The 23132-nt window shown below is 49.6% G+C and overlaps 1 protein-coding gene and 2 long non-coding RNA genes across 6 annotated transcripts; 1 reads left to right on the top strand and 2 right to left on the bottom strand.

Moving 5' to 3' along the window:
* The first annotated feature begins 415 nt into the window (after nt 1-415).
* On the top strand, nt 416-23035 carry BRD8 (bromodomain containing 8). 4 transcript variants are annotated; one of them, XM_064387713.1, is made up of 27 exons: nt 416-486; nt 756-852; nt 1506-1575; nt 1839-1888; nt 2271-2393; nt 2538-2618; nt 3018-3082; nt 3664-3800; nt 4215-4430; nt 5674-5818; nt 6705-6914; nt 7323-7603; nt 8085-8540; nt 8882-8975; nt 9186-9232; nt 9565-9779; nt 10042-10134; nt 10317-10385; nt 11082-11259; nt 11876-11980; nt 12902-12946; nt 18429-18701; nt 19093-19296; nt 20532-20677; nt 21380-21466; nt 21812-21880; nt 22813-23035. In XM_064387713.1, the coding sequence occupies exons 1-27, from the start codon at nt 468-470 to the stop codon at nt 23033-23035; spliced, it is 3798 nt and encodes a 1265-aa protein (XP_064243783.1). In that variant the 5' UTR covers nt 416-467. The 4 variants fall into 4 exon arrangements, with proteins under 4 accessions (XP_064243783.1, XP_064243785.1, XP_064243786.1 ...); XM_064387715.1 differs by lacking the exon at nt 12902-12946; XM_064387716.1 differs by lacking the exon at nt 4215-4430 and having other exon boundaries at nt 417-486.
* Nucleotides 15412-22933, bottom strand: LOC135280023 (uncharacterized). Its single transcript, XR_010347117.1, has 3 exons — nt 22212-22933; nt 17344-17524; nt 15412-15928 (listed from the first exon to the last, which is right to left on the bottom strand). It is a non-coding gene; the product is annotated as an uncharacterized LOC135280023 (long non-coding RNA).
* Nucleotides 19153-20536, bottom strand: LOC135280024 (uncharacterized). Its single transcript, XR_010347118.1, has 2 exons — nt 20235-20536; nt 19153-20132 (listed from the first exon to the last, which is right to left on the bottom strand). It is a non-coding gene; the product is annotated as an uncharacterized LOC135280024 (long non-coding RNA).
* Nucleotides 23036-23132: the final 97 nt, after the last annotated feature.

Genomic DNA, 23132 nt, shown 5'->3' on the forward strand with positions numbered 1-23132 from the left:
ACACAGCCCGTGCACGCACAAACACAGCGCTCCAAACCCCCCTCAGGGACACACAGACACACGGTACCGAACAGACCTAACGCATACACCACCCAGCACACAGGACACCGCCGAGCCGGCCCCGCACACACACACAGCGCCCAGCACCGCGCGGGTCCGGCCGCACGCACCGGGACCCGCGGCCAGCGCCGTCCGCCGCTCTCGCCGCCGCGGCCCCGCTGCCCCTCACGCCGCCCCTCGCTCGGCGTTTCAAACCTCGCCGCCCGCCCGCTCCGCCAATGGGAGCACGGCATGAGCGCCCCTCGGCCAATCAGCGCCCGCTCTTGGGGCGGAGTGGGCGGGGCACCGGCAACCGGCCGCCCGCGCGCGCGCGCACTCGGCGAGGGGGGCGTGGCAGCGCTCGGCCGCCTCCCGGCGGGCTTTGCGCGCGGCGCCGCCCCTGCCGCCCTCCGGGCCGGGCGGGGAAGATGGCGGCGGGGCCGGGGAGTGAGTGCGGGGCTGGGCGGGAAGCGCGGCGGGGAGCGAGCGGCGGCGGGGCTGGGGAGGAGAAGGGGCAAGGGAATGGCCCGGGGAGAACGGAGCGGTTCCGGAGGACCCTCCCGGAAAGAGCCAGCGGGGGCGCGGGGCGGGGCCAATGGATCCTGTCAGGGGCGGGGCCGAAGAGTCCGGGAGGGGCGGGGCCAGCCGTGGAGCCGCGGGTTCGAGTCCCGCCGTGGCCGGGCGCGGCCCCCGCACACTCCTGCCCTGTCCCGCAGAGCACAAGCTGCTGAGCGCCGGCCCCACCGAGCCCTGGTCCATCCGCGAGAAGCTCTGCCTGGCCTCCTCCGTCATGCGCAGCGGCGACCAGAACTGGTACGGGCGCGGGCAGGGCAGCGGTGCTGGAGAGGGGGTTTGGACAAGGACGTGGGGTGTCAGGATAGGGGGAATGGCTTCAGACTCAGAGAGGGTTTGGTTGGAAATTGGGGAAAAGTTCTTTACTGTGAGGCTGGTGAGGCACTGCAGTGGTTGTCCAGAGAAGCTGTGGCTGCCCATCCCTGGAAGTGTCCATGGGCAGGTTGGACAGGGCTGGGAGCAGCCTGGGATGGGGGAAGATGTCCCTGCCCATGGCAGGGGGTTGGAGCAAGATGATCTTTAAGGTCCTTCCCAACCCGTTCTATGATTCTGTGTTCATAATTAGATGAGGTGAGTTGTGAACAGAGATTTTTGGTAACAGATTCCTGAGCCTATAGCTCTGTTTTACTGTATTTTTGTGCTCACTAAAGTGAGGGTTTTGTGGAAATGTAATCACATAACCAGATGCAAGAAACTTGCTTTTCAAAGCAAAGGAGTGAAATTACTGTTCATTAGAAGCAGGTAGAATTTTTTGAGACTTGTAAAACTCCTTGGTGAGTTTATCAAGTTTAGCAGGGCTATTCAGTGATGCAAAGAGAGGTTTTCATCTTTTCTCTGCATGTTGGTTGGGGGAGAAGGTAACTTGATAGTGACTTGCCATTTCCCTCCCACAGGGTCTCAGTCAGCAGAGCCATCAAACCTTTTGCAGAGCCAGGACGCCCACCTGACTGGTTTTCCCAAAAGGTAAGACACTGACACCTGAATCTTGGACACCAAATCTCTGCACAATCAGAAAAGCCATACTGAGGATGAATTTGGGATGAATTGTTCCATGCTTTATCCAGTACACAGTTACTGAGTAAGGCTAATTAAAGAGATCCTTCACCAGGCATGTGATTGAGCTGTGAAATTCCTTGCCTTGGGAATTTGTGGATGTCCATGTATTTTGGTGTGCCTTGCTGTTTGGGCAAGCTAACCATCCTCTGACTTCCTTTGTTTCTTCTCAGCACTGTGCATCTCAGTACTCAGAGCTCTTGGAGACCACGGAGACCCCGAAGTGAGTACCAAGTCTGACCCCAGCACAGCTGCAGCAGCTGAGGGGACTCCTTCTTAACAGTTTTCTTATCAGTGTTGTTACTACAGCTCTGTGATATGGGTTATTTACTGCTCCTAATTCCAGGCATTTTGTCTGGGGACTTAACACAATATTAACTTAAAGATGTAAAAGTAATATTTGTGTGCAACTGGTTTGTTTGTAAATGATCTTCAGCACTAGAGTTGCAAAATTAAATGGCTTAGTAGAGTTAGTGAAGAAAAAAATAGATTTTTTTTTTTTTTTGCATAAGCATGTCATGAATGACAGAAAGCAGCCATTTATAAAAGAGGAACTGAGTTTTCTTGTGGTTTGTGTCTGAGCTTTTCTTTCTCTTGTTCTGTAGAAGAAAACGTGGTGAGAAGGGAGAAGTTGTGGAGACAGTGGAAGATGTTATTGTGCGGAAACTGACTGCAGAGCGGGTCGAGGAGCTGAAGAAAATTATTAAAGAGACACAGGAAAAATACAGGTACATGACAGAGGTTTTAAAATGTTGCACACCTGAGAGTCCTGTCCTCAAAAAGTAGTCCAAGTGGGATGGTGATTGAGGTGAAAATGCTGCTTAAGGTGTCCAGTTCAGTGATCAAAATGTAACAAGATTTTATTATTACAGGCAACTCAAGAAAGATGCAGAGCTGATCCAGGCTGGACACATGGATAACAGACTGGAGGAGCTGTGCAATGAGATTATGATGTGGGTTATTTCATTATTTCTTCTGAGATTGTAGTTTCCTGACACTCTGTTTGTCCAGCATCTCTTGCTCCACATAGTTTGGGTTAAGAGAAGTGGGGCAGCTGGGCAGATGCTGTGGCCTCAGGGGGGACAGCTTGGGCTGGGGGATGGCAGCTGCTGTGGAACATCCTTTGGAGTTGCTCAGTAAGGAGCTTGGCCATGGCTTGCAGAACCATGTTTTTCCTGCCCACTGTGTCATTCTCTGGCTCTGCTGCTCACCCTGGGGGAGTTGAGCCTGAGTCCACAGGAGTGGTTTGATATCTGGAGATAACAGGGTGGGCATCAATAAAACTCATTTTGAAGGGGGAATTAAGGAGAACTGAGACACCCTGTGACAGCAGGTTTTTGTTCTGTGTACAGAAAGAAAAAAATGGAAGAGGAGGAGGCAGAAGTGAAGAGGAAGGCTACAGATGCTGCTTATCAGGGTAAGCTGGAAATGAGGTGCCTTCATTTTCCTCAGACGCATGCATAAATTCATAAGAACACTTAGAAAATACTGAAGTCTTGTTAAGACCTGCAGGAGGAATTCCTTGACCCTAGAGTTGGAGAGAGAGGCTATATTCTCTTTCCAGCACTGTATTTGTGACAGGGTAAAAGGCAGAGCCTTCTGAAAAAGGAATAAAATCTTCAGGAAAGGAGTATCCAAGGGAAAGCAGGATTTGTAAGGAGCTCTGTGTTAGAATGTCAGGCTTTCCACACCTTTAGTTTCCCCTGGTCACTGAAGATAAGGGGAAGAAACTTTTATTCTGAATGTTTAGTTCTTCATAACTCTTGGGGCATTGAATTTGATGCTGGGAGGTGGTGAATGCCCAGCTGCTAGAGAAACCCACAGCTGGAGTGCATTACCCAAAGTCAGTATTTTGGGAACTGAACCTAGTGGGGTGCAAGAAATTCCTATAACATAAATTCTTCTCTTAAAATTCTTCAGGATAAAGTCAAAGGTGACTCTTGGGGGCTGCCCACGATGGAGTCACAGAATCTCACTGCAGTTTGTGTTCTCTTGCAGCTCGCCAGGCCATTAAGAACCCGCCGCGGAGGCTGACGGGGGTGATGGTCCGTTCTCCTGCAGGCTCCACCTCCCCGGGCGGGGATTATTCCCTGGGAGACCTGGCCCAGCCCGCCGGGGACGAGGCCAGTCCCGGGGTAAGATCCTGCTCTGGGCAGGAGGGAGAGCCCAGCCTGGGACGTGGGGCTCTGCAGCCACCACAGAGGAGGGGCTGGGGAGAAGCCCTTGCCTTGCTTTGCAGACTCAGGTGCTGTAGTGTGGTTGTGACAGTGCTGATCAAGATCCATGTCCTCTTCCCTGTCTGGTGATCCAGTGCCTGGATCAAAGGCCGTGTAGGGGCATCAGTGGGTTGGCCAGGCAGGCTGTGAGTGCCTGGGAAGTGGCTCTGCAGGGCAGGGAAAGGGTGAAAGCAATGCCTGGAGCAGGGGCAGTGAGTGAATGGAGTAGGTGTCTGTGGTGTGCTGGATCAATGCTCTTGGGGGAAGCAGCAAGCGGGGCTGGTCCGTGTGGTGGAGTGTGGCTTTGAACAGTGTGGTTTTTCTCTTTCTCAGGTCACGCCAGGGACATTGCCCAGCACCCCAGTTGCCTCCTTCATTGGAATCCCTGACACCCCTCCAGGCTCTGCTCCCCTGGATGCCCCCATGACCCCAGTCACTGATGATTCACCCCAGAAAAAGATGCTAGGACAAAAAGCAACTCCGCCTCCTTCCCCTCTGCTCTCAGAGCTGCTGAAGAAGGGCAGTCTCCTGCCCACAAGCCCCAGGCTGGTATGGAGCTCTCTGCTCATATATGCAAGCACACAAACAATTTGCTCCAGGCTTTCCCACTGAAAAAGGGGAATCTGCAAAGAATTTTTAAAAATGTGCAGTTTTGTGAGAGTCCCAGCAGAAGTGATAATCTGAGAGGTATAAATACCCCTGTGAGCTGCAGAGGTGAGCCCCTTTCCCAGCAGGACTGCAGGGCTCGTGCAGCACGTAGCACTGGCTGTCCCCTCAGTCATAAGGAGTTGGAGTTGCAGGGTTTGCTAGGGGAAAGAGTTCTCCTCAGGGAAGGGAACCTGTCAGTCAGCATCATCCCCATCAGCCTCCGTGGTGTTCCTGGTGATCCCTACACTGGGCTCACAATTCTTTACACCTTGTCAGGAAGGCATGTTTCAGTATTTTTAATGTGTACAAGAGTAGGGAATCCTTGGATGGCATTTATGACCTGTACAGAAGTGCTTCAGTTTTCTCCTAATTGTAGACAGTTACTAGAATCACTGTGATGAGAACCCACTTGTGGTGTTAGTGACCTGGGAAGTCTTAGGAGATGCTGACACTGTTCAGAGCCCAGTCTGAAAGCAGCAGCCATCAGCCTGCTTGTGACACAGATTCCCTGGGTTAGTGCTTGTGTGATGGGGCAGGTGTGTTGCTGTTGATTTTTTCTTCATAGTAGCCAGATTTAGGGTTTTTTCTATTTGTTAGCTCGGGTAAATGTTCCATGGATTTTGTGTTTGCAGGATGTAACGTAAAGTGGAGCAGGGAAAGGTAATGGCTGTGGAAGGCTGAGTTTTCCTTGTAGGAACAGGACTGGTTCCATCTGTTTCAAGGTCCATCGTAGGTTCACTGTGTGACCTTGATCAAGTTACTTCCCATCTTGGTACATCTGCTTCCCTCAACTCAAAATGAAGGATATTTCTGTGCCATCTCAGGGTCTAGAGAGATTCGTATGTGTAAAGGATTGTGAGGTCCTTGAACAGACCTGTGAGAGAGCAAATGATGCACTTGGCCTCCCCACAAAGGAGGGTAGCACTGCAGCTGTGTTACAGCTGAAGAGCAGCAACAGTTTCACACTGTCCTGTTCTGCACTTGTGTGAGGGGCCTCAGGCAGGGGCTAGCCTGAATAAAAACTACAGGAGAAATGCTGGGACACCAGAGAAATGCTGGTCCTGTTCATGGAGGTGCACATCTGGCAGAGAATCACTGGTGTGGTGGTATCTCCAGGAACTTGAGTCTCATCCTCCTTTGACAGGTCGGTGAAAACGAAATGGCAGTGGCCTCTGGTCACATGAACAGCTCTGGAGTGCTGCTGGAGGTAGGAAGTGTCCTTCCAGTGCTGCACAGTGGGGAAATGCAGTCAGCACCTGGTGCTGTCCCTGCATCTCCAGCTGCTTCAGGTAACTTGGGCCTCTCCCTGTACACTTCTCCCTTAAGATGTACCTTCAGACTGTTCTGTGGATTTTCCTGGGGGAAAGATGATGTCTACCTGGCTGGTTTGGGGGCTTCTCTATCATTTGTATTCCTATTTCCCTGTTCGTATCACCCCTACTTTTTAAGAAAACCCTAATCCTTAAAAGAGTGACTGAAAGAATTCAGTTTGATCCACTCCTGATCCATGCAGTCTGGTTTTCTGGGTTTGACACTGGCTAATACCGGGCATCTGAGTTTAGAAAGAAAGGGTTTGTTCACGGGGAGTTGGGGAAAAAATGGTCCAGATCTGATCCCCAGTAAAATTCCATACAAATAATCTTGCTTTCCTTATTCACATGTGGGTTTTTAAGACCTGTTGGCTTGGTCCAGACAGTTCAGTAAATTCAGACCAGAAGTTCCAGCTAAGATGAATGGCAACCTTTGCTGTAAGAGGAATTCTCCAGGAAAAACCTGCAAGGAAATCCCCTCTGCTCCCTCCCAGCTCCTGTGACGACTGTTTGTCTTGGCTTACCTTGTGTGGCTCTCTCAGCACTGTTTTGCAGATTTCCCATAATTGTTTTGGGATGAGCCTTTGGAAGGGCATCTCTGTGCATGTGTGGCTTAGTCTGTCCATCCCTCACAGTGAGTGCAGTGTTCTGTAGCTGCATGATTCTGCCTCAGACTGCACACACAACCGGAGTCGTGCATTTTTTGGTGCAGGTTCTCTGTACAGCTTTTGGGACTCTTTATAGGTATCTCTATGTCTTTCCCCAGAAGAAGCCACCAGACAGTGAAGAGCCCAGTGGTGGCTTTGTGGAACTTCAGTGGTGGCTGCTTCTTGCTCATGTGCTTTTCCCTTCTGCTCTCTGTTAGGTGCCCCTACGCTTTCCCGGCTTTTAGAAGCTGGCCCTGCACAGTTCACCTCACCTCTTGCTTCCTTCTCCGCTGTTGCCAGCGAGCCTCCAGCTAAGCTCCTGCCACCCCCCGTAGAGCCTGTGTCCCAGGCCACTATTGTCATGATGCCCACGCTGTCAGCACCAGCCGTTGTGCCTCCAGCTGCAGCTGCAGAAGGCATAGCCACAGGTGCGTTCCTGACCACGCACTCAGAGCTCGCGTCCTGCTGGAGGGCAGAACTTCCCCTGGGATCCCCTGCCAGCTCTCAGCTGGGCTTTGTCGCCTCAGATTCTCCATCCTGGCCAAAAAGGATGGTTATGGCTGGGTTCTGGAGCAAACAGATGGTTTTAAACAGGGTGTGCTGGGTGTGGGTGGGGGTGCTGGTGGTTTGCTGGACTGCGGTTCAAGGGTTGGAATCTCACTTTGGCTCTGCTGTGGGAAAGCAAATCTGTATTGGTCTTTTATTGATCTAAGCTGTGGTGGGGTGGATGGGCCTGGGATTCTTGTGGTTGGTGCTTGGTCTTACCCACTGCAGTGTTGGTTTATGTGGGGGCTTCTCCAGCTTGGTCTCTGACTGTCGCTCTCGTCCTTGTGCAGTGAGCCAGCCAGAAGCCTGTGTTTCCATGGAGGCAGTGTCTGATTCCCACACTGTGACAGTGTCCATGGACAGCAGTGAAATATCAATGATCATTGATTCCATCAAGAAGGAGTGCCTGGGTTCTGGGGCTGGCAGCACTGCAGGATCTTCCAAAGATCACTGCATGGATGGGAAAGAAGATCTGGATTTGGCTGAAAAAATGGATATTGCAGTGTCCTATACGGGGGAAGAGCTGGACTTTGATACGGTTGGAAATATTATAGCCATCATTGAGGACAAGGTAAATGGGGAAAGCAGAGTCCCTTTTGCTCCACATTGTGTTGGGTTAATCTCAAATGATTGCTGTTCACCAGTTTAGTTTAAACAAGCAAGAAATAAGTATTCCAGAATGCACATTCTCACCATCATTTTCCAGATCAACAGGAAAGGACACCACTGCTGCCTGTCTGACACTGGTGCTCCTTTTCAGAGTACAAAAAGAAATGTCCTTATTCCTTGGAGGGTAGGGTTTGGGTCATGTCTCTGGCAGACAGCTGAGCACTGCTCCCAGAATCCTTTCCAGAAATGCCATATTTCTGAAACTGAAGCTTCAGGAGAAACTCTTGCAGGGAGTGATACAATTCTGGCTGAAAAAAGGCAACTTTGTAAACAGAGTAGATTGGGATTTCCACAATTGTCTCAGTACCAAATAACATGAATTTTCTTTAATCCCTCTTTCTGACCTGGGCCTGCACTGCTGTGTGTTTGTTTTGACAATAAAGGTAGACGACCACCCTGAAGTCCTGGATGCAGCAGTTGTTGAAGCTGCTCTGTCTTCTTTCTGCGAAGACACCGATGACCCTCAGACCCTTCCTGGCCCCTGGGAACATTCAATTCGTCAGGAGCATGAGAAACAGGCCCAGATGCCACAAGTGTCTGTGACTGTCAAGCAGGAGAGGCTGGAGTGTGAGGAGCCAGAGGCAAAGGGAATCCGAGACCTGATGGGCATCAGTGAGCTGGGGCCAGAAATAAAGACTGAACTTGCAGAGCAGGACCAGAGTCAGCTGGGCCCTGAAGAAACCATACCAACATCTGCAAGAGTGACAGAAACTCCAGAGCTTAGAAACCAAGAGATAGAAGAAGATCAAAGAGCAGCTGTAACATCAGGAGAGACTTCTGAAATCAAAATAGAGTCGTCCCAGGGAGAAGATGCAGTGCTCAATCCAGTGAAGACAGAGGTATGTGGTCACAGAGGCTGCCTGGAACTGGTGGGGAAAGAGGAGCAGTTGTGGCAGGTAGGAGCAAAGTTTAGAGGAAGAATGAGTGCTGGGTTGAAGTGACCCTTCAGTGAATGTGACTGACTGTTTTCCTGGGAGTCAGGCTGCTGATGTGCAGAGCAGCTCTGCTGTAGGCAGTACCTTTGTGTATCTCCCCCCACCCATGTGCAGAATTGCTGCTGGGAAGGTGCTCAGTGAACCTCATTGCCTGGAGTTAGGTTAGGGTGAGTGAGATGTGCCCACACCTTCACCGAAGTAAGCTGACACAAACATCTAGATTTGTGCATTTCTCTTCCCTCCAGACCCCACCTGATGATGATTCATCCCCTCCACAAGTCCCAAATGTGAGTGAAGACTCCTCACAGGCTGATGTTCAGCACAAATTTGAGCTGTCAGGTAACTTAATTCAGCTAGGAAATCTTTTACATGCAACATTATTAGCTGGATAGTTGTTAGTTATCTGGTTCAGTTTTTTTGGGGAGGAGGGAGAAAAGATACCTGTAGGAGCAGTGGTAATTACTGCAGGACAGTAGGCGTTGGTGCAGGAGCTTTTGTAGGAAAGGCTGCTTGGGAGAATCAATCTTTCTGCATTTCTTTCTTTCACAGAATCAATGAAGGAGGAGGCCCAAGCCCTGTTTAGGAGTCAAATGAAGGTAATTCCCTGTTGGTTTTAGTCATCTTGAGTTAATTAGCAGCATCTTGCTGCTGCTGTCTGCTGAAAGGCAAAGCTTGTGTTCAGCTTTCTGCACTTTGAGCAGTCTGCAGCTGAAGGGGAGATGGCTTCAGAATGTAATGGTGTTTATGTATGTGCTTCTGGGTCTGTGGGGACAAGCAGGGCAGGCTGGAGAGACTGGGTTTTTGTGGAAGTGCCTGTACAGTTGTCAGCAGCCTCACAAGAAAATCACTTTACTCACAGAACCACAGTTGCTTCGGAGGCGCTGAGTGGCTGCTGTAGCCGTGCCAGCTGATGGACTCTGTGTTTCAGGATGGGCAGGGTGAGGAGGACGATGAGGACGGTGCCAGCGAGGCTGCCAGTCTGGAGGAACCCAAAGAAGAAGACCAGGGGGAGGGGTATCTCTCAGAGATGGACAACGAGCCCCCCGTGAGCGAGAGCGACGACGGCTTCAGCGTCCACAACGCGCCGCTGCAGTCGCACGCGCTCGCCGACTCCATCCCCAGCAGCCCGGCCTCCTCGCAGTTGTGAGTGTCAGGGCACACAGGCCCTGCAGCATTCCCCTTTCTGGCTTGCTGAGTGGGTCCTGAGGGAGAATTTGTTGATGATTTGTTTGGTTCTTGCTTACAAGGGCAAGTGTGCAGACAGCACTCCAGTACCGGCTCCCACTTTTTCCGTCTGTCTTTGGCGTGGATTAGCATGGGCATGTCAAGGACAAAACAAACCATGAGTTTTGTGCTCTGAGGCAGTGATCAGACTCCTGAAGGAATTATGTTCTTCTCTTCCCAGCTCAGTGTGCAGTGAGGACCAGGAAGCAATACAGGCTCAGAAGATCTGGAAGAAAGCCATCATGCTGGTTTGGAGAGCAGCAGCTAATCACAGGTGAGTTTGATGCCTTGGCAGAAAGAAGTGACTAATCCTAGACAAGTCTCCACTCTCCCATCTCAGAGGCTTATCTCTCCTGGGAGATGATGAGTCATATTGTTACAGACAAATGAACAGGAGAGCATGAAACCAATATTTACCAGCAAGACAGACACTGAGTGGACTCTTTTTTTCTGCAGGTATGCCAATGTCTTCTTACAGCCTGTGACTGATGACATAGCACCAGGCTACCACAGCATCGTGCAGAGGTGAGTCTCAGCAGCCTTCTGTCATCAGAACTCTGTGTGTTTGCATATTTGTAGGGATTTCTGGCAGGAACAATGTAATTTTTGCCTGCTGCGTGGATTTGGAGAAGTGTTCTTTTTCTGACATGATTCAGTCAGAAGCAGGTTTCCCCAAGAACAGTCATCACCAGTAACAGGCACTGTCTGTGCACAGTCCTGACTTTGAGTGAAGTACACTGACTTACACAGAACATTTTATCAGTAAGGTAAAACTGATCTGTTTCTCTCAGTTTCTATCCAAGAGTAGGATTTAACCTTTGGAATTCCTAGAAGCTGTTCTTTAATCAGTATTTTTTACTGTCCCAGATGGTGGACTTTTCTGGAAGAATTACCAGAATCACCTGCTAGCTGCTGAAATCTCTTGTAAACAGTTCAAACTCAGTGGCTCCGTAGTTTCTCTTGTCAGTGGTGCCTGGAGAAGGCAGATGCCTCTCCTGAGAGATCTCTGAGGCTGTTGTTACTGTTCCAGGTAACTGCTGGACACCTTGGGTCTTCTGACCCAGGCCTTGTACTGGGGAGCACAGCCCATGGGGGAGAACCTGTTCAACTAAATAAAATAGACACTGTAACCAAACACATTACAAACCCAGGGCTGTTTCCAAGGGAGATGGGAAAGAGTTAAGCATTTCTGTTGCAATTTTGCCTGTATTTCTTTCACAGGCCAATGGATTTGTCTACCATCAAAAAGAACATTGAGAACGGGCTGATCCGAACCACAGCCGAGTTCCAGCGTGACATTATGCTGATGTTTCAGAATGCAGTGATGTACAACAGCTCTGACCATGACGTGTACCACATGGCTGTGGAGATGCAGAGAGATGTCCTGGAGCAGATCCAGGTAAAGTACTGAGCTGAGGCCAGTGCAGGGCAGAGCATCTGCCTTGGTCCATAAGTGTGGCTGTACCACAGTTTCCCTCCTGGTGTGTTTGAATGCAGTGGGTCCTGTCCTTCCCTGCTTCTCTCTCATGGTAGCTCAGGTGTTTGTGTTGAACTAGATTGTGGGTGAGCTAAAAAAAACAGCATAATTTTTTATATGTTCATCCCTGACCAATTTCAAATGTAATTTCCTTCAGGGAAATGCTTAGCCAGCAAGAACCAGGGTGTGGCTCAGGAACGGTGAATGACAGGGGACGCGACAGCTTCTCGGGGTGGCTGTGCTGGTTTGTGTTGATACAAAGTGCACATGAAACTGCCCTGTGAATTTATGCTATTTAAAATATCCTTTGAAGCAGAATATCCCAGCTGGCAGGGCTGACTTTGAATTGGGGTTTTGTAGTTCCTCAGGACTTGTGGCTTCTGAGGTAAATTGGGGAACTTATTCTGAGCAGCACACAAGGAACTGAAACTGCCTCTGACCCAATCATTCCCAGCCTGTGGTCTGTGATAGGTAACTGACATGCACTTACTGAGCTTGTTTTGCCTGACAATCTTAAGAGAGTGTGGTTTCCTTGCAGCAATTTCTGGCCACACAACTGATGATGCAAACATCAGAGTCAGGGATCAGTGCAAAGAGCCTGCGGGGGCGAGACTCCACTCGCAAGCAGGATGCTTCAGAGAAGGTGAGAATGCTGCACCCTGTGCAAGGGCACTTGGGATCTTCTAAAGAATCCCAAGATACTGCATGAAGCTCCCACACCAAGGAGGCAAACGTTCCCACACCAGCATCTTCATGTGAACAACTTTTCTTTAAATGTGTCCGTTGGTTAGATTTCAGTTCTGGAACTGTATAGCATGCCAGAGGCAGGTCTCATGAGTTTTTTCTGTAATCCAAATATTTCTATTACCTGTTTTTAAAAACAGGTGATAAAAAAACTGTAGGAAAATGAGCAGAGTATTGGAATAGGTGTGAATACTCTCAGGCACATGGTGTGCCTCTTTGGGATGGGCCTGCAGGGCAGGGAGCTGGACTCAGTGGTCCTTGTGGTTCCCCTCCAGCTCCACAGATTCTGTGATTCCATGGTATGGCAGAAAGGTGAAGGGAATTGCCATATCCTTCACTTTCTAGTCAGGTTTTTAGAGCTAGAGAATCGGCCACCACTGGCTGGTTTGCTGTGTGAAATACACCAGAGAACCTTTGAATTCCACACTGATCTAAGCAATGAAGGTTTGTGGTGTTTTCTTCTATAAAGACACATGCAAACTTGATGAAGTGATCTCAGGTACTCTGGTGCACACAAGACTGTGACAGCAGGGGCTGCCTGCTTAGTTCTAGTGACAGCTGCACTGAGCAGGAATTGTTTGGTAGACCAGGAAAACTTGCTGTGGCTGTGGAGGGAATATCCCTTTCCTGGCATTCTGGCTCTCGCAGTATCCCTCTTTTTGTCTGTTTTTATGTTCCTGCTGCATAAGACTGACGCCCTGCAGGAAGGGGAGTGGGGCACATGTTCCTCTATGCTCATGTGTGGGCTCAGTGCTTCTGTGTGGTGTGTGCATTTCCGTAGCTGATGCCTGATAAGTCCTTCTGTTTGGCCTTTTAACAGGACAGTGTCCCAATGGGCTCTCCTGCCTTCCTTCTCTCTCTCTTTGTAAGTATTGAAAGGCTCCAGCAGGTTCTGCAGTACTGCTGCCAGGTGCTCTGCTCCTTGTCTGGGTGATCACTGCACTGTCACAGCATCCTTAGCACTGCAGCAGGGCGTGTTTGACTTGGGGGCTGCACCACTGTGAGCTGAGAAGAGAAATTTCAGTCCCTTACTTTCAAAATGGGTGAGCGGGTGGGGCTTCACTCTTTTCTTCTGGTTCCAAGTGTTTTTGTTTTGTCATCTGCTTTTGCTTTTTCCCATGACTTCTCTCCTGCTTTCTTTCCATGTAAGTGGGAAGACAAACCAAGTGGTGCAGTCCTGTAGTTCCTACATCTCTCATGTTTATACAGCTGCCCCTTCCACACGTCCGAGGCAGTACAAAAGGTCTTGGGAGAGTGAGGAGTCAGCTGTGTGTCCTTTATCTGTTCCTGGTTCAGAAAGCAAATAAGACTCTGCTGCAGAAATATCTTGCTCTGTGCCCGTGATGATCTGGAAGTGTTTGGAAAAATATTCCCTCTGGGAAACCCCAAGTCTCTGAGTTACTGTGAGGAGAGAGAGGAGGAAGATGGAGAGCTGTGCTTATCTCTCACATGTATCTAAAGACAGAGGAGTACTCCAGGAGAGGCAGCAGATCAGCCAGAGAGAGGATCAGAGGAAGCTCTCAGCTCACCTTCTGCTCGTGGAAAGGAGCTGTGTGGAGGAACTAGGGAGCTAGTGCCAGGGCCACTCAGCTGGAGGAGCACTTCCCATAGGGATCAGCTGATCAGGTAGGTTAGTCAGCAGTTTTCCTTTTCCCACCTTAAGCTAGAATCTGCTGCTTAGGGGGAAGCCTGCACTGTCCAGGCTCCAAAAGCATCTGTCTGGGTCAGAGGTGTTGCCTGTCTGTGCCTTGGCTCCAGCAGTGCAGAGATGCTGCCAAGCCCAGCACCCTGCTGTGTCCAGATCCAGCTTTAGGTAGGTCTGCAGGCAGGCCTTGGCAGGGACAGCTTCCCTTTCTCCTGATGGGAAGGCATGAAAAGTTGTTGCCAGATACAGAATTCCCTCTGTCCCTGCCTCCCTCCGTTCCTGCGGGGTTGTGTAACTCTGTTTGTTTGCCTTGTGAGCAGGACGGAGGCACCAGAGGGCGGCGCTGCGCCATCGAGGCAGACATGAAGATGAAGAAATGATGCTGCAGACACAAAATCCCAGCAGAATCCCAGGCATCCGGAGCTGGAGTGTGAGCAGACAGCTCTTAACAGCTGCTGGAGGAGGAGGAAAAGCTGCAGGTCCATTTCTGGGACCTGGTTCACCACCTTCGCTTGCCCTTCTGGAAAGCAGTGTCTTGTCAGAATGTGTAACCCAAAGAAACTTCCCTAGAGGGGAAGAGCAGCCCCCCTGCCTGTTTTAGGGCAGTTGTCTTGGGCTTCATCAGTGTTCTGGTGTTAGCTAGCAGCTGGTGGCTCGTACGTACTGTAATGTGAAGTGTACAGATTTTTACTAGTGCTGTGTAAATGTGATGTATATTAAAATCTGGGAACAAACCCGTGTGCAGTGTACTGAGCATCACAGCTCTGCAGGGAGGAGCCCTGTGGTACCAGCCTGGATCCCCACCTGGACTACCTGCAAATAGAATTCTTTTCCAGTTCTCCCTATAGCACACATGCATGGCAGAGCTCTGATGTTAGAGACAATCCATAAATCACAGGAATGCTGCACAGTGCTTGCATGGAGAGGAAGATTCCCTGCTTGAGTGAGTGAGGATACGGCACCACTGTGGTGACACTGGAGATCAAACATTGAGAAGTTAAATTCTGCAGTCTTGTTGGAGCTTTCCTTAGGAGAAAATGCATTGAAAAGGACTTGACATTATTTCCCCAGAGATCTGTGGAGGCTGCACTAGTCAGAGTGAAAAGCTGTGATCCCAGCAGCCGTAGGCAGGATTTCCAGTACCTGGTTTCACATCTGAGTTTGTGCCCTGTTTCTACTGGGAATTGCAGTCCTTTTCCTCAGCAGCATGAAGGTTTAAGTTCTCCGCGAGAATTTCCAAGTCACTTTTTCTGCTCGTATGACCTGAGATGAAACTTGCATGTTTTCTGCCCACACAACCTTTCATGGGGGAAAAGAAAACAACAGAATGACACCATCCTTGATTGCTGCAGCAGCTGGGAGTGCTCTGCCCTCCGTGCAGCACATCCAGGGTGCAGCTTTCTGGTAGACAGGTTTCAGGAAACTGAGTCACTGGGATTAAGACCAGAGGCATTGTTCCCTTATCCAGTAAGAGTTCTCAATTTTCACAAGTTCAGTGTTGAAGTTGGCCGTGCCTGCTGTGTCAAGTCCTGTGTATTGCTGAGGTGAATTTTCACCAAGAGTCACTGATGTGGAAATGCTGAAACTGCCTTGCTTTGGTGATTGGTTAATTGTCTTTGGCTGCTAAACCCGGGAGCAAACTTCTGGTTTGAATTTTTATTGTTCTCAGTTCATAGCACAAAAAGTTACAGAGGCTTAGTTTTTCATGCTTTATGGAGTGATTTCAGTTAGGGACAAACATTTTAGCACTGCCTGTTGTGACAGGACAAGGTAATGGTTCTAAAGTATAAGAGGGCCCATTTAGACTGAGTGAAGATTTTTTTTACAGTGAGGAGGCCCTGGCACAGGTTACCCAGAGAAGCTGTGGATGCCCCATCCCTGAAGTGTTGGAGGCCAAGTTGGACGAGGCTCTGAACAGCTTGGAATTGTGGAAGGTGTCCCTGCCCATGGCAGGGGGCAGGACCCAGTCAGCCTTTAAAGGTCCCTCCCAACCCAACCTGTTCCACGATTCTAAGTTGGAAAGAACCTCTGTGCATTCCCTTACTTCATTCAGCTGCTCAGAGCAGGGCCAGCTTCAAATATTTACCTTACACCCAGTCAGACTTTCCTGTGGTGCAGCTTGTCATCCCTGTCTCCTGTCACTTTGGGCTCTGAGAAGAGTCTGGCACCATCTCCAACACCTCTGCCCTGCCACTGTCTCTGCTGCAAAAGGAGAAGACCTTTCTCAGAGCCTCTGGTGACTTGCTTTCATCACAGCAAGCATTGCTGTTCCTTCCTACCCTTGGTTTCTTTTCCTAACCAGGTATTTTTCTCTCAGACTTTTCTCTAGTCCCATGACATTTTAATAGTCTTTAATGATGTTTAAGAGCTTTAAAATTCCAAGACAGGATTTTCTCTATGGAGCCTCATTCCCTCTTTCCCAATTCATCATCTTGTGCTCAGACTACTTACTAATTCTCTTCTTCCTAATACTTTGTTCTAATCTGTCTGGTACAGGGCTGATGTTTTACTGTGCTGCATCTCCCAGCACCCACCCTTTTACAGACAGATAAAACTGTCACCCCTTTCTGGTTTTCTTCTTAAATGACAACTTCCACAGCATAGGCTTGGTCACGTTATATTTAAGCTTCTTTAGAGCTCACAAATGAATCCCAGTGGGTTCTAAGGTTTATTCACTCTCTCAAATTGTTCTAAAATCTCCCCTGTTGACATTTTAATTAGATATCATCTCTCAGACCCATCCCAAGAGAAGGTCTCATGTGAGCTCCTCTGTGGCAACTGCTGATAATGATGATTAATTTGGTTTTTCCAACTGGCCCTATTTTCCACTGAGATGTTTGGCACTGATCATGTGTCATCCCCACTGATCATCTGGCAGCTCTCTGCTTCTGATGTTTTTGATGAAGTTTTTTGTTTTTATTTGCTTTTATGTCTTTAGCAAATTGTTCTCTTTTTCCTTTTTTTTTTTTTTGCCTACTTTATGTGGATTCTACATTTCATTTATTAGAGTTGAGGCTTTTATCATTTTTCTTGTTTTGACATGTAAGTTCTTTTTAAAGGCTGTCTTTTTGATTTTTAACAGCTTTTACCCAGAACAGCAAGGGTTGTGCAGTGTCTGATCTCTGCAAAGAGAACTAAAACTTTCCAATTTGAGAGAGGTTCTTTGCTAGTGACTTACGTAGCCAACATAATTAAGAACTGTCAGGCAATTCTTAATTAAAAGTTCAAGTCTGTGTCATTTTGTCCGGAATTGGTGCAGAGCTGAGCTGTCTGTGATTATTTCACTCATCATGTCTTGCACTGTTCTCTGTTCTGCTCTCTGGCATCTTGAGTCTTCCAGGATTTGGTAAAACTGAACATAAGGCTGAAGATCTCTTTAATCTCATGCCCAAGTTCCCAGGACTTCCTGATTTTCAGCATTTGTCCCTCTGGAGCACAGAAGGATGATCACAAGTGATCAGATCACCCCAGGCTGAGGCTTTTCTGTGCCTCTGCTCGTGGCAGCTCTGCTGAGGCTGCAGGAGAGAGCTCCAGGCACAGGCTTTCTCCTCAGATGGAATCTCAGTTTGCCCAACTCCCTCACCTGGAAGCTGAGAGCAGGTAATGTTATCTCCTACTTCATCAAATTTCATCTGAAGTGAACTTTGAAAGAGGTTTCAGAAGGACAGGCTTTCAGATCCAAACTCTGCTTGCAAGTTCACAAAATAAGCAAAGCAGTTTTCTCATCCCAGACCCAGTGGATTCTGTGTTTCTCCCAGTTATGCACCATAAGCTGAATGTGGAGCTGTGCTAGCAGTCCTGAGAACAGAAAAGACAATCAGTGAGAAATGTGCTTGTGTAAAACTCTGAAAAAATTAGGTTGTACGTAATTAACTGGAGATTCTAAAGACAGTGTTAATTAATGCAGAGAATTCTCCATAGGTGCAGCATCCAGGCAGCTCCATTCAGTGGCAAGATGAGGATTTTGTGATATCCTTTCCTGTTGAACTGTGGCTCTGCAATCATTTCCCCAGGCTTAGAGGACTCAGAATGCACTTGTGCAGTAGAAGACATTTAGGCGTGGACTAATGAACAGAGATGAAATTATTCGTTTCTTTCTTCTTAAGAGAATGCAAAGTTTTATTTTCTGCAGTGGAACCGTGCCTGTTGGTGTGTGACCATGTGGTTATAATTGTTCTGGCTCGGGTACATGAGAGATCTCCGTCCAGATAAATCACACCTGTCACTCTCAAAACTCTGTCTGTAAGGGCTGGAGTAAGTTATCTCCGGTATAAAAAGTTCTCAGGGGGCAGCAAGTGGAATTTCAGTGAGTTGTCCTTGGAGTCACCAGTTGTTCCCAACACTCAGCAGCTGAGGAGCCCCAGCAGGACTCAGTCTGAGCTTGCTGGGTGCCTTCAGCACCTGAAATATGGAGCATCACAAAGCCACATGCTCCCAGACAGCTCAGCATGCCCTGAGCAGTGACCCACTGACCAGGGCAGGGAGAGAGCACAGAAAAAGCAGCAGAAAACCTGAAATCCAGTTTCTGTGCAGCAGCAGTTTGTGTAGCAGAGCTGCAGCCCTGCCATGTGCTGTGAGGTGAAGGCTGCTCACCCCAGAGTCCTTCCCATGCTGTGGCCCTCCAAGGGTGTCAAGAAATGAGCTGGGCTTGGCAGTTCTGGAGCAGGGTACAAAGAAATTGTTGTATTTTCATTGTTTGCAGATGGGCCATGCCTGGAAGTCTGAGATGGAATCTCCCATCAAGTCAGAGAACAGTGATTTCCAGTCTCTTCCTGACTGGGATTCAAGCTTGGAGCTGGATGTGATGAGCTGGAGAAACACTGAAGAGGAGGCCGTGGGGAAACCAGAGGGGAGCAGCCAAGAGGCAGACCATGAGATGGAGCTGAGTGAGCCTCTCGGGAAGGATGATAGTGAGGATAACCACGAGGCAGAGAAGCCATGTGAAAACGACAGTCCTCTCCAGGTCCTCTTGGAGGTAGGGCTGGTTGGATTACAGGAAGGTGGGCAGCAAAGTTCAGACCTTCCTGAAACATTGGGGTTTTCAGGCCTGCACCATCTAACAGAAACAGTCTGGGGGCACAGCAGAAGCTCTGGGCTCACATTCTCCCCGGCCCAAGCCCAGCTTTTCCTCCCATTTGGAGCTCCCACTGCACCCAAGCAGCTGCTTTGCCAAAACACAGCTCACCCTTAAGCACAGAAATGTCATGAACTGACACTGTAATAACAACACAGGGCTTCATCAGATTTTGCAAGGATTCCTAAAAATGGAAAGGCGTTCGTGAGCGATTGCAAAAATAGCATCTCTGCTGTTTATTTCTTCTCCCTTTTGCCTTCACAATTTTTAGTAATAAATCACTGTCTTGCAGGTAACCCAGATGTTGGAATCCTTCTGCATTGGCAGCACAGAGTCATCCCAGACTCTGTGGGATTATTGTGGCTCGGGGAAGCAGAGTGATGGGGAGGAAGTGAGGAGCCAGGAAAAGACCACAGGAGCAGCAGCCTCAGGAGCAGAGGAAAGTCAGCTGCACATCCTGGCAGAAGATGAGGAAGAAAACTTCCTGGGAAGAGAGGTAGGGGAGAGGTGGTCCTGAAAGAGTCTCTAACCCTGGGTGAGAGATGTGACAGTGAAGGAAACCAGCTCTAGAAGAGATGGGGAGCCCCAGGGTCTGAGAGGGGAGACAAAACACATGAGGAGCACAGAAAAAATGTCTGAGGGAAGGGTGTTTTTTATGTATGGCTGTGTATCTTTATAAACAGGAAGCTTGTTACAGATGAAACCCTCAGATGTGAGTTGGAGGAATTGCTCCTTGGCAGTGTAAAGGTGACTCATGAGAGCTGGCAGGCTGCTCTCAGGTTTAAGGCAAGGTTGGAATACTTGCCTGGTTCTAATTGCTGTGTTTTGCAGCACAGCTTGGCTGGTTTCAGGCCCACGTGGCTGTGCCAGCAATAACCATCTGCCCCTGGGGACTGTCATGTCTTAGAAGCAGGCACTGTCTAGCCTGGCTTTGCATCAGTCCTGTGTTTGGGGGCTGTGGCTCCCACCAGCCTGCTGGGTGTTCCTGGGAAAGCAGCACAGCACTGGAGGAACAGGGCCATTTTTCCATACTTGTTCTCTTGCAAACTCAGGACACTGGAGACAAATAACCCCCAGGGTTTACCTGTTCAGCCAGGACAGTGTATTCCCAGCAGTTACTCTGCTCTCAGCTGCTGTTACTCCCAGCAGCTCCCTCTCAGTTCTCCCAGTGGTCACAGCCAAACACAGTGTCCAGTTTCTTTCTGAGGAGTCTGCTCATGCTTCAGATCTGTTGAGGATTCTGAGGTGCTCCTGCATGAAATCCCTCTGAGCGTTTTACTGGCAAAGCACTACAACAACAGCACCACTCTCCTTCCTGGCTGAGTCTATTCCCTGTCATTTTAACGTGGGAGTTTGTGAGGAAACAACCTTGTTGAACTCTGGGGGTTCCTGTTATCTGTATCTGCAGCTTTACCAAGCCTGAGGCAGTCTTACCTCAGCTCCTGATTGCCTTCTCTACATCCATGACTCTTCCCAGAGAGCAGACACAACACTGGGCACCACTCAGCTGCACAGGGTTTGTGTCAGCCAGGGGTGGATGTCATCCAAGAGATCACACACAGCTCCTGCTGGGAAGGTCTGAGTGAGGTCAAACAGCATCCTCTGAGTAACAGAGCAGGCGAGCTCCCAGCTGAGCCTGGATGCAGCAAAGGGATATGCAGCAGGCTGGCTTCTAGATGAAGGATTCAGGTAATGTGCTGCCATTTTAGATGTGTCCTCTGTGCTTTTCAGGAAGAGACTGAAGACACACCTGGAGAACCCCCTTCAGATGAGCTGCACTCACCAGAGATGAGTGCTCAGGCCCTGGATCAAGATGACAGTGACAGCACCTCTGCAGCCTCAGTGCTGGACTCCACAGGCTCTCCCAACGTGCACCTGTAAGTGGCTGGTTCTGCACTCTTGCAAATGCAGCAGAACAGAGACATTTCCCTTGTCACACGAGAGAACAAGTGCATGGCACAGCTCACATCCAGGGAGGTGAGATAGCCAAGCAGAGCAGGGGGGAAGGAGGTAACTTGTGCCAGCTCTGGATTTGCTGGTGTTGTAGGGCATTGATCCTAAGGTGAAGTGAGAAGAGTAGAGATTAAATAAGAGATTAAATGGAAAATACATGAATTAAGTTTTCTCCAGTCAAACAGGCCTGGTGTGAGCTGCACATCAGGCTCTGTCAGGCCATGCACAGCCCAGCATTACCAGCCCCTCTGAGCAGGCGCAGGTGTGTCAGTCACATGCAGGCTCTGCCACCTGTGTGATAACTTGGAACTTTAAAAAGAAAAACGTGGGATTTTGGGAAGAGAAACTTCATTAAAACCTCCTCAGTAAAGTTCTGAACTGCAGAGTAGCTTGATGTTTTTCTATCCAGTTTGGTGCTGTTCCTTATCTGAGCTTTGCTTTTACCTCTTGTCCTGCATCTTCCTGCACTCTGGATGTTCAGTTGTGCATTTTGGTGCAGAACACTCCCACCATCACACTCAGAGGCTTTTTGTAGCTTCATCCACCTGGATGTGGTGGGAGCCAGCAGAATTGTCACCTCCTACTTTGTCTCGAGTGTGATATCTGGCAGTATCTTCACTCCACAGGCTGCAGCCAAGCTGGAATAACCCCCTCCAGCACCTGATCCTCAAAAAAAAGCTCCTGTCCATCTGGAGGATGATAGCCAGCCACAGGTATGTGAGAGCAGAGAGCTGCACCAGCATGTCCTGAACACACTGCCCCGAGTCCCAGCTCCTGTGTCTCCTGTCCCAGCTCCTGGGTCACCTGTCCCAGTCCTCCCCTCCCAGGGCTGGCCTGTCTCTCCAGGACTTTGCTTTGGGAACAGCTGCCTGCTGCAGAGCTGGAGAGAACACTGCATATTGATTTCCTCTGCTTAATGTGGCAGAGCCCAAATGCTGCTTCCCACACAGCTGGCACAACCCTGGCTGTGCCTCAGGGCCAGCAGGGAGAGGCAAGCCCTGCTCCATGTTTTTGGTGCAGGGGCAGGCAGAGAACATTCCTTGTCCTTGTCCCTGTAGGTTCAGCAGCCCGTTCCTGAAGCCAGTGTCAGAGAAACAAGCCCCTGGATACAGGGATGTGGTGAAGAGGTGAGTTTGTGGAGGAAGTGCTCACTGGCTGATTTCTCTCGGGTTGTTTTCTGTCTTCTCTGGTTTCCAAAGGGCCAGTGGGATGGTTTCCTTCCTCCTTTTCCAGAGTTTGGCTGTCACCAGCATCTCCCACTGATTCCTTTCAGTAAAACTCCCTTCTGGGTAATTAGAACCTGGAAGCTTGCACTGCCTCTGGAGCTGGTGGGAATTGTGCCTGCCCTGTGCTGGCTCATTGCAGGGACAGTCCCTGGGCAGGGCATCCAGGCCCTGCAGCTCAGCAGTCCCTTCTCCCCGTGCCTGGAATGTGCCTCAGGAGATGCCCCCTCCTCACCCGCTGCGAGCGCCCCAGATGTTTCACTCTCAGCACAGAAGTGGGTCACAAGAATATTTCCCAGAGAGATTAACGGCATTTTTTCAGAGCTGAATCATGTTCTATTCTGGTCACAGCTGTCCTCTCTGCAGCCATTCATTTTCCCATTCTGTCAAAGTAAGGGAAGTAATATTTATTCCCTATCATGTTCCCCTTACCAGCACTGCTATTTTTGCTGGTGGCACCATTCGATCTTTAGGGGGTTTAATAGATACCTATTTTAGTAACTTTTCTTTCTCCACTAAGACCTGGACTGACTTCCTGAAGACTAATTACTGCTTGCCTTCTCTGGAGCCCAGCATCCCATTTTTTCCAGAGGTGACTGCTAATGACCTGCCAAGTTGATTGGATAGCAAGTGTCGCATTGGCTGAACTCACTTTTGTCTGGCTCAGAAGAAAAGCCTTTCTCACTCCCCCCTGTGTGTCTTAAGCAATAAAATTGATTGAAAATAGCTGTGCTTTCAGGGCCACCCTGAAATGAGAACAAGCACACTCATGCAGATCCCAAAGGATGCCAGGCCCTGGGTTGCAGTTTCATTCTTCTCCTCTCTGTCTTTTGTAGGCCCATGGATTTAAGCAGCATAAAGAGGAGGCTGTCAAAGGGACACATCCAGTCCGTGATGCAGTTCCAGTGTGACCTGATGCTCATGTTCCAGAACGCTGTGATGTACAACAGCTCCGACCACCACGTGTTCCACGTGGCTGTGGAGATGCAGCGAGAGGTCCTGGAGCAGCTGCAGGTCTTGGCTGAAGCCCTCCTGTTGTCCAGGGACAGGCTGGAGTGAGGCAGAAGGTAACCAGCCCTGCCTGAGGCCTCTCTCAGCTGGAGCAGCGTTGTCTCCGTGGGTCAGGGCATCTCCTGGGCTCGGGGATGTGCTGCCA

The sequence above is a fragment of the Passer domesticus genome, chromosome 13 (genome assembly GCF_036417665.1).
Source record: "Passer domesticus isolate bPasDom1 chromosome 13, bPasDom1.hap1, whole genome shotgun sequence".
NCBI lineage: Eukaryota > Metazoa > Chordata > Aves > Passeriformes > Passeridae > Passer > Passer domesticus.